The 10,973-nt window shown below is 36.4% G+C and overlaps 1 protein-coding gene across 3 annotated transcripts in view; it reads right to left on the reverse strand.

Annotated features, from left to right (window-relative positions):
- sort1a (sortilin 1a) overlaps positions 1 to 10,295 on the reverse strand; it is a 57,386-nt gene extending 47,091 nt beyond the window's left edge. For all 3 annotated transcript variants that reach the window (NM_213230.2, NM_001442037.1, XM_087272103.1), the window contains 1 exon segment: positions 9,905 to 10,295. In NM_213230.2, coding sequence (NP_998395.2) covers positions 9,905 to 10,162 — 258 coding nt within the window. In that variant the 5' untranslated portion in view covers positions 10,163 to 10,295.
- Between the last annotated feature and the right edge of the window lie 678 nt (positions 10,296 to 10,973).

Raw genomic sequence — 10,973 nt, forward strand, 5'->3', positions numbered from 1 at the left:
ATATACCAGTGAAAATGTGTAGGAAAAATTACAAACTCAACACTTTTGATGTCAAAATGCTTGGTATTAGGGTTGGGCGATGTAGACTATTGTACGATGTCTAATGTGAAAAATTGCGATGGACGATGGCATCGTCGTCGTAGGCGGGGGTGGTTGTTGTTGTTAAATATCAATTAATCCATAACAAATTAATTAATTGTAGCCTACCGTTTTTCACTACCTGACCCACATGATCTTTGCTTTACCCATAACAAAACCATAAATAAAGTTACAAACAAATGAGCACCTGTCAATCACTTTTTATCCGCAGGTCTGGCATGAATAGGCAGTGATCTGTGGCATCATTATAATGGCTTTTCCCACAGCTGGTGAAAGAGACAAGAGTTTGTTTGGAGTTCTGTTCACTGTAATTTGTATTGTGAATGATTATAACTTCCTTATTTTATTATTATTATGAGGAAGTAATAACAAAGCGAAGATGCTTGGGCTCGACCGTTTTGGTCGCATTTGCACCCGAAATTTTATCTATGCGACTTAAAAATGTATTTGCTTGCATTTAGGCGAGTGCACACATTTTCACTGTTTTCATGTCAAAATCCTCACGGCGTGTGCAGGTTTAGGAGACGTTTATGCAGAATGCATCTTTGCACCTACGGTAAAAATGCCAAACGCAGCACTCAAGAACAGATTAAACAGTTGTTATGTGAACTTGCTGAGGTAAAAAAAAAAAAAGCCAGCAATGCTTGCCCCGCCTTTGTGCTCTTCTTATTGGTTCTTCCAATGCTCTAGAACTGAACGCGAATGGATTGGTTAGTATCAGCTGTCAATCATTCAGTGAATGCCTTCTGGCTTCAGATGACAGGAGATACAACTGCGGAAATGTGAAGCACTGAAGATGAGAGAATGAAAATAACTAAAGTTAACCTAAAGTTACTAATAATGGCACAACTTATTAGTGATCAAGTGCTGAATGTTTATCCACCATACACTTTTCCAAGAGTGGATAAAAGACTTCCAGTGGCTTCAAGTCCGCTATGAAAATAACTAAAGCCATTTACTGTAAAGTGTGAGGAACGGGGTTAGCAGGTAACAGTGTTTGCCACTGAATCTACACATTTTAAGTGTGAGAGGTGCTGTATAATTCTTCATTTAATCCTCACGATGCTGTCAGCTATGCAAGCGACAGCTATATGTAACATTTAAAACAGCTCATAAAAAGACCGTTATTGCTATTAAGATGACATGCAAATAATAAGTTATATATATAAATGTGGGGCCATGCGATGGATCACTATGCCTGCTCAGTATTGTGAAGTTTGTCTGCCATTGGCAATGGACAATGGCATAGTCTATCAGCACAACCCTACTTGGTATGTCATTTGTGCCACTTAACTGACATCCCAAAAACTGGGACAATCATACTTCTCTGAGGTTTACTTATAATGTTAAGATCAAAAAACATTGTGATTTTAAAGAAATACTCTATTTTCTGTCCTGTTTTGACTCTTTGAATTGGTGTGGTGTATTGTAGAATCCAAAGTAAACGCAGACTGCTGTGATTGGCTGATAGTTTTGCATACTTAAACAGTTTAAAGAGTTAAAGACAGCTGTGCGTTCACCGATGTTAACTTCCACATCTTTGTTTGACAGCCTACATCCTTTATAGATGGAAGCTGCTGTGATTTAGTTAAAAAACACTTAAATACTTCGTATATATCAATCTGTAATAACAGAAAAGCAACAGTGATTAATATTGTACTGCATTACAAACAGTTACTCACACTCAAATCCAATCTGCTTGTTAAGTCGTGAGGTGTGGAATACTGTTTCTAGGTCCAAGCCACTATGGAAATGATTAGTTTATGAACCCTTTTAGTAGAGGTGTGAACCTATACTGGTCTCACAGTTCGGTTCAGTTACGATTATCATGCCATCGATTCGGTTCAATTCGATATCTCGGTGCATCACGGTGCATTGACGATGCTTTCCATAGTGTTATATTTGGGGGGGGGGGGTGTATAACATGCTGTCTGTATAAACACACAGACACACAGCAACACACTGTCTCTCATTCACAAACATTCACAAACAGACAGCATCAAACAAACAAACACACACAAACAAACACACTTAAGCCCTTGCAACAGGGAGAGCTCGCGCTGAGCGGAGCAGAAAAACGAAAAAAACGAAAAAAATAAGCACTTTTCCGACGGTCCCTTACAGAGAGCTCCTCTTAGCGCGAGCTCTGCTGGCTAAAGTAAACGCAGACTGCGAGGGCTTAAACGGAGCAGTGCTCGTAATGTCGAGCGCAAAAAAGAAAGACAGCTGTGAAACATAACCAGCTTTGTCTTTCTGTAGGAAACACACTTTAGATCTTTTTAGGGTAAGCGTTTTTTGAGTTATTGCCGTCTATAACTGAAAGTGTGTCAGGAAAATCGAAAACAAAACCAACTGAAGCGCGCTCATTTCAGGGCGCCCCCCTGGATATACAGCACCCTTAGCATTTGCCTATGTTGCCTATGCCACGGGCCGGCCCTGAGTTGGCTGAGTGTTGTAAATAACGGCGCTCACCTCCCTCGCGACATAGGAGATAAATGACGTCACTACATAATAACCGGTTATGGTTATTACTGAATCGATACCGAATTGTCCGCGTCTGCATCGCGGTGCACCGAAGAAACAATTAATTTTGACACCCCTACCTTTTAGTCATATCACACGTTAAAGTGATTTTTAAAATCATGGTGTACACAAGAGTGGACTTGCTGCATCACAGGTATCAATAAAACATACAAAAATTCATCACATTCTGACCATCATCCATTTATAGGAAAATACCAGATATATATCGAATACCGTCATTCCTCTTAAAACTATCGAGATATGATTTATTGCCCATATCGCCCAGCCCTAACATTTACATCGTTTTGGCAGACTGGCTTCAATACAAGCTGTTTTCAGACTAAAGGGAAAGATTTGAGCTCTGAAACTTACAGGATGTTTTTATAGTATAATGACCTCTTATTTGTCAAAAGGGCAAAGAAACATTGATTTCTCAGTTCATGACCACTTTAAAAATAAAGGCTTCTTATTGGCATCCATGATTGACCTTTACATTCCACAAATAGGTTCTGTAGAGTGGAAAATGGTTCTGTAAATTACTGAAATGTTAGTCACACATGTATTGCTCTTCTAGGAACTGTTCTCAGAAAAGTCCTAGAAGAAACCTTTCACAACAACTTTACTTTGGACCTTATTTTTTAAACAGTAGAGGGACAAAAACCCTGGACATCTCTCCTCCGTGTTGAACTTGTAAACAGTCTTTTGAACCAAAGGTCTGGCCAAGAGAAGCTTTAGACTCAACCCAAATGGCTTCACAGTCTGAAGACCAACAACAAACCTGACTTCATCTCTACGGTGAAAAAAAAAGTGAGAATTTGGGTTTAATAAGAGACACGTCTCAAATAGAGGAGCTATTTAGACAGGTGGGTAAATGCTACCATGTGAACCGAAAACATGCACAAAAATATCCTGGAATCAAGAACTTAAAGTGTGTTTTTCTAACTGAAATGGGTAAGAGGTCAGCGTTTCGTTAGATGGAGCCGTGTTTGTGTTTTTCTTGGACTCGCATAAATAACTCCCCACTGGCACAACTTGGATTTAAACATCCAGAGCGGCTGTAGTCTTAAAAAGTGCATCCCTAAACACTCAAAGCTATCCAAACATGCGCAGTCATAAGCTCATGCCGGCTTCATCTGAAGAATCTACGAGCAGTAATTATAAAGACTTAATTATTAAAGTTTCTAATTGCTCTGGCTGATCATAAATTCCATTAAGCAAAAGACGATCAGCCAGTTTTCACATCAAACGACCACAGATTTTCTGCGCAACATCATGGTCGCTTTGTTTGTACATTTCGGACTGAAACACAGCTGGAGTATTAGAAAGCATCCTAATAACTGCCACAATGGCTCACTGACAGCTAATTATTCTAATAGCTAATTATTAATTACATTTTATTCATAATTTAGTCTATCAATTATTTTTAACTGGCTGGGTGAATGGTCAGTGTTGATATTTCGATGGACATTATTAGACATAGGAAGTCAGTAGATTTATGAAACACTAATAAGTACTAAGCTCAATAAAAGGGATATAAAGTTGAATGCAAAATTATTAACCTTGCTGTGAAATTTTCATAGATTTTCAATTACTTCCCAAGTGATTTTCAATGATTTTACTAGTATTCAGTTTAAAGAGAAATGTAAGGGCTTAACTAGGTCAATTAGGTGAGTCCTTATAGACTACCTGACAAAAATCTTGTCGTCAATCCCAGGTGTAAGAGCAACAAATAATAACTTGATTTCTAGTTGATCAATTGGAAAAAGTGGCAGAAGGTAGATTTTTAGATCTGTTGAACTGCATCCCAAATTCCCAATCATCACAATACTGCAGAAGACCTATTGGAATTTGCATGGACCCAAGATACTCACAAAAACCAGTCAAGTTTGGTGAAGGAAAAGTCATGGTTGGGGGTTACATTCGGTATAAGGGCGTGCGAGAGATGGAGAGAGTGGATGGTAACATTAACAGCCTGAGATATCAAGAAATTTGGGCTGGCCATTACATTATAAACCACAGAAGAGGGCAAATTCTTTAGCAGGATAGCGCTCCTTCTCATACTTCCGCCTCCACATCAAAGTTCCTGAAAGCAAAGAAGGTCAAGGTGCTCCAGGAGTGGCCAACCCAGTCACCAGACATGAACATTATTGAGCATGTCTGGGGCAAGATGGAGGAGGAGGCATTGAAGATGAATCCAAAGAGTCTTGACGAACTCTGGGAGTCCTGTAAGAACGCTTTCTATGCAATTCCAGGTGACTTAATTGAAATGTTATTTGAGTCATTGCAGAGATGTATAGATGCAGTCCTCCAAGCTGATATTGTTAATTCGTTTAATTCAATATTAACCTTTCTTAATGAGACTGGTGGGCAAAATGTATTCAGCACAAGTCTATTACTGGTTTCTTCTTGGAGACCACCACCATGATCATCCTCAATATTTAGTAGTGGCCTGTATGTATTTTAATGTATTTGATTGCCATAAAGGTGTCAGAAATTTTAACCTGGTGCTATAAAATCAATCTGCTGCAGCTGACGCTATTGCCGTGAAACACACCAATCCTATGAAAATAAATTAAAAGGTTGATGGATTTTTATTTGCATGTTGTTGCTTTTGTAATGTTAATGTTAACTACTATTTTTATCTTCCGCGGGTTAGGGATAAAATATGGAAATTCTTATAGTTTATTAAAAGTTTATTTGACTTTTGGAAATCACCAAGCGACTTCCTATCATTGTTCCCCGACCCCCACTTTGAGAACCGTATAGACAACAGTGGTTTGTTCTAGAGCTGGGTCGATAACGATATCATATCGAATCAAAGATGATAAACTCTGGACATTTTTACTCGACATTGATCCTAAGTGACAATCACACAGCAGAAATATCCAACAACAGAAATATATATTTGTGTTGATATTAGAGATTCACCAAATTGTTGGCCAAAAATAAGTCATGCTGCATCACCCAGTATTGTTTAGTGTATTTGTTTCACAGATAGACTCGTTCGAGCTGATAGAAAGGCAACAGTAACTCAAATAACCACACGTTACAACCGAGGGATGCAGAAGAGCATCTCTAAACCCACAACACGTCAAACCTTGAGGAAGATGGGCTACAGCAGCAGAAGACCACACCGAGTGCCCTCCTATCAGCTAAGAACAGGAAACTGAGGCAACAATTCACACAGGTTCACCAAAATCGGACAAGAGAAGATTGGAGAAACATTGCCTGGTCTGATGAGTCTCAATTAATGCTGTGACATTTAGAGGGTAGGGTCAGGCTGGTGGTGGTGTAATGGGGTGTAGGGGATTTTTCTTGGCACACCCTGGGCCCATTAGTTCCAATTGAGCATTGTGTCAATGCCACAGCCTACCGGAGTATTGTTACTGACTAGGCATGGGACAATAACCGATTTCAAGGTATACTGCAGTTTTGGAAAAATCAAGGTATTAAAACCGCATAATGTTTTGCTATACCGTTTCTAAGGTATATGTAGCTTTTTTAAGTGTTTTTTCATGTGTTGTAAGGAAATCTGTGTTTTTGAAGCTAATGAAGATAGTAGAAGTCAATGGTTTATTTGAATTTTGTAGCTTGACATGTTTACTGTTCCAAATATTATAAATGTTGCCTAAAATGTAATATATTGCATTAAATAGGGAAAAAAGTTGTTGTTTTTTACTAAGACACTTAAAAAGTAATTACTTTACAGCAATAATCACAATACCGTGATATTTTTATCCAAGATTATCATACCGTCAGAAACTTATATCAGCCCATGCCTATCCGCTTGTTAAGTGTGACGTCACGCGAAGCGGCTTCTGGGTCCAAGCGCTCTATTCAACTGAATGGGGAAACTCATGAAATGGTAATAATAAACGTTTACAAAGCGATTTAAGTCTTTCGAAAATCACGATCGCAATATATATGTTCATGCCTAATATCCGATGGCCAGAAAGTGATTCATTTATTTATAAATTGTTACATTTTTGGTATTTGTTATGCAGCAAGCCCAGAGATTGTTGTGTACACTATGACTTTATATAAGATTAACTTTAATGTGTGATATGAATAAAACGTGATCATAAACGAATGATTTCTCCACTCAAATGAATGGCGGCTTGGACCCGGAAACAGTATTACATGTGTCACCACTTAACAAGCGGATTGCTGACCATGTCCATCCCTTTATGACCACTGTGTACCCATCTTCTGATGGCTACTTCCAGCAGGATAACACGCCATGTCATAAAGCATGAATCATCTCAGACTGGTTTCTTAAAAATTACAATAAGTTCACTGTACCTCAAATGGCCTCTACAGTTACCAGAATTCAATCCAATAGAGCAGTTTTGGGATGTGGTGGAACTGGAAATTCGCATCATGGGTGTGCAACTGCGTGATGCCATCATGTCAATATGGGCCAAAATCACAGAAGAATATTTCCAGTAACTTGTTGAATCTATGTCACGATGGATTAAGGCAGCTCTTAAGGCAAAAGGGGGTCCAACCTGGTACTAGTAAGGTGTACCTAATGAAGTTGACGGTGAGTGTATGTTAAAAATAATATACTTAAAAATAACTAACAGAAAAAATTCTTCAAGGTCATTATCTTTTTTGGACCAAAATTTACATAATGCAAAACCCAGCTGATATATGATTTCTAAACCCTAAAAATGTCAATAAAATCAACATTGTTGAACTTTTCAACATTCAAAAGTTGTCACCAAAGTCACTAATACAATCCGAAAGCATAAAGAAACTGAAAACCACCATGAATAACAAGCAACAATCAACCATCATTGCACTAGAACTGTGTGTGTAAAATTTACAGTACACACTACATGCTAGCAGAAGATCCAAACAGGTGTTAGAAAGCCCCTAGAAGCAAATTCAACAAGGCAATGTTTTTAAGACGCAGCCTTCAAATACTTTTCCCACTGCTGTCAAGCCCCAAAGTCTTTTCCTGTTTCAGAAACATGTCTTTCTTGGAGGAAGCATTTCACTTCGGCAGTCACTTATGCTGGACGGAATGTAGGAGGATGAGAGCCAAAAACACTGGCCATAAAAGAACTGGCTCTGCTCGCTTTCTTAACAACAACAACAGTCTTTCTCAATCAGCACTAAGTTTAAACTCATGACCGATTCCCTTAAATGTCAGTGCGTGTGTGTGTGGTGTATTAGGATAAATAGGGGATGCTTTTCATTGAACAGGACTGATATGACAGATATAGATTGGCATACATGTGGCTTATCGCTTACCGATAATCCCTGCACACAGCGAGAGGTCATGGCGAATGCTGGTAAAATGTAATTGATGTGCTTGAGGGCGAGAGTTAGATAAGAGAGACATGGAGAGAGGCTGTGTGTTTACTGACTTCTTAAGGGCTGGTAATCAGTCATGGGCCACAGTAATGAATGAGTCTGACTGGATCTGGTTAAGCAGAATCACCTGACAGTGTGGCGTCTCCACATTAATGGAGGAGAAACTGAACACAGACACATCATGAGGATAAATGCATTTGTTCTTTTGGCATAAAGATGAAATCTGTGGAATGCCTTAAAGGAACATCAAACAAAAAAAAATCTACAGTCTACCGTGGTATAATGTGATGTAAAACAGCTGGAAAACGGTGCACACATTGTTTTGTATTGGAGTTTTGTATGCAAAGACCACTATAAAATTGGAAAATGTTTAAATTCCATTGGAGTCATAAATGGCTGGAGTGCCAATGTTCTGTGGCGTTTGGAAAACAACTGGAAAAATAACATGTACTCGCTGAGAAAGGTGATGTCGGTGTATTATTAGGTAATCTCAGAGTTGAGGCCAGTGTATGATCTAATTTTTGTGAATTATGGTTCTCAGAAAGTAGAAAGAACTTCCAAAGAAGTATAAAAATTCAACTTTTTGAAGAAAGATGGAAAGAAAGTATACTTTTTATGAAGCTTGACTTAAGAAACTTACAAAACAAGAGAGATATCAAGTCAAAACAGAACAAGAAAAACTATGGATATATATTAGGGCTGCACTATATATCATTTCAGCATCGATATCGCAATGAGTGAATCTGAAATAGTCACATCAGTGGATCTCAAGAGATCTCAGGTTAAACTATTTGGACACAAGACATTATAACGTGCTTTAACAATTCGATTAGATTCAATTGATTTGGGCTTATATGTTTATAAATAAAAGAAAAAGTATAGAAATTACATAACATTGAAGACAAATATATAAATTATATATTTATTAAAAGAAGACATTGTTATTTTACATTTGATTATTCAATTTCTATATCTCTATACTGTTAGACTCCACCAACAACCATAAAGTGTTGTTTACTTTGTTCTATTGTTTTCACCTGTGCTTTAAATTATATTACTTTGTGTAGTTTTGTATAATTTTGCATATTTTATGCAGATGCACTCCCCTACAATCAATGTAAAATTGTGAGTTTTTTTTTTCAAAATAGTCATCTTGTGAAATTATATTCATACAACAATATATTGCAAGAAAACAAAATATCGCAATGCCAGTTTTTTCCAATATCGTGCAGCCCTAATATATATATATATATATATATATATATATATATATATATATATATATATATATATATATATATATATATATATATATATATATTTAAATATATATATATATATATATATAAATATATATATATATATATATATATATATATATATATATATATATATATATATTTAAATATATATATATATAAATATATATATATATATATATATATATATATATTTATATATATATATATATATATATATATATATATATATATATATATATATATATATATATATGTATATATATATATATATATATATATATATATATGTGTGTGTGTGTGTGTGTGTGTGTGTGTGTGTAGTAGTAGTAGTTTGGGGCTGAACTGTCCATTAAAATTGTTTATTTTAATATGACATAACTTTTTTAAACAAATAACTTTTTACATACTTTTACATACGCATGTTAGTCGGTGTCTTCTGTAAATCTTGGTAGTAATACATGATACTAACGTTACTCATAAAATAATATTAAAACTGCAGCCTATTGCACTTGCATTGTTGTTAGCTATAATCAAAAAAGGACAGAAACATAATATCACAAAATAAAAACTAATAATTAAACTAATAAGTTTTCACCAGAAAATTTACAAAGTTTAACTTTTACCCCTAAAATATATCATACAAAATTTACCTTTAAATAATATCGTGGGTATAACGAGAAAGAAATGTTTCGACCTACCGTGTGAGTGTCGTTTTGTAATGTAGATTGATAGCCGTGCAATGATTCACATTGATTTTGTGCGGATTCTTCACTTCTTTTCATCTTGCCATGGTCCGGTTGCTGTAAATCTCTCAAACTGAGCAGATTTCGTGATTTGTGACTCTTTAGAAACATGGTTTGTTCACTCCTCCAGGAGCTGCTGGGTCTCTCTTCAAAGTCCATGCAAAGAGCCACTGAGATTAATAACACCAAAACACAGCACAACACGGTGCTCATGGTTCCCGTTTAATGTGCACAAAAAAATCTTCTGCTTAAATATCCATTTATAGCAGGTTTGCTGGTAATCGAACAGACCGTGCAGTGTTTACACCCTGACGCATGTCTGTAGAGTAGCCGCTGTTCCACTGCTAAACTCACGGATTGTTCAAGATTAGGACGCAACCGTCCGTTTGACACGCCCATTTTCATGAATATTAACGTTGTCGCGCTGAAGATGCTTGGTAACCTTTTGAATGGCGGCGAGTTCGCTAATGAATATGAATTAGGCTCTGACGTTATCCAATAAAAATGCTTGGTCGTCAATATTAATTAGGCAACATCGAAGTTACTCGGACATTAAACAATGAGTAAGGCCAGCCGAGCATTCAACGTTGTAGAACTGGGTTAACCACGCCTTCCGTTCATCAACACTAAAGCAGGGTTCCACACAATTCCTTCTTGTTGTCCAAACACAAATAAATTAAGTTAACCAGTGTCATTAATTTAAGTGAATTAAACATAAAACAATTAAATTGTCCCAGAAACCCTTAGGAATTGTGTTGTTTCAACTCATTTTAAATAAGTAGTTTGAACAAGCAAAAAGTCATTTAATGTGTGGTGTTTTAACTATTTACTTCTCTTATTTCAGCATCATCATTAAATTACTCATGCCTGTGATTAATTATTACACCTTATATCATCATAGCCCTCAAAATGAAAATATCTTTATAGAAACTTATGAGAAATTTATGTACTATAGCATATATTATTTAGCTTGTTTTAAATACAATTAATTTAGAAAATGTTGCATATTAAACATCAAATAAAT

This window comes from Danio rerio, chromosome 11 (assembly GCF_052040795.2).
Source record: "Danio rerio strain M-AB ecotype USA chromosome 11, GRCz13ab, whole genome shotgun sequence".
Taxonomy (NCBI): domain Eukaryota; kingdom Metazoa; phylum Chordata; class Actinopteri; order Cypriniformes; family Danionidae; genus Danio; species Danio rerio.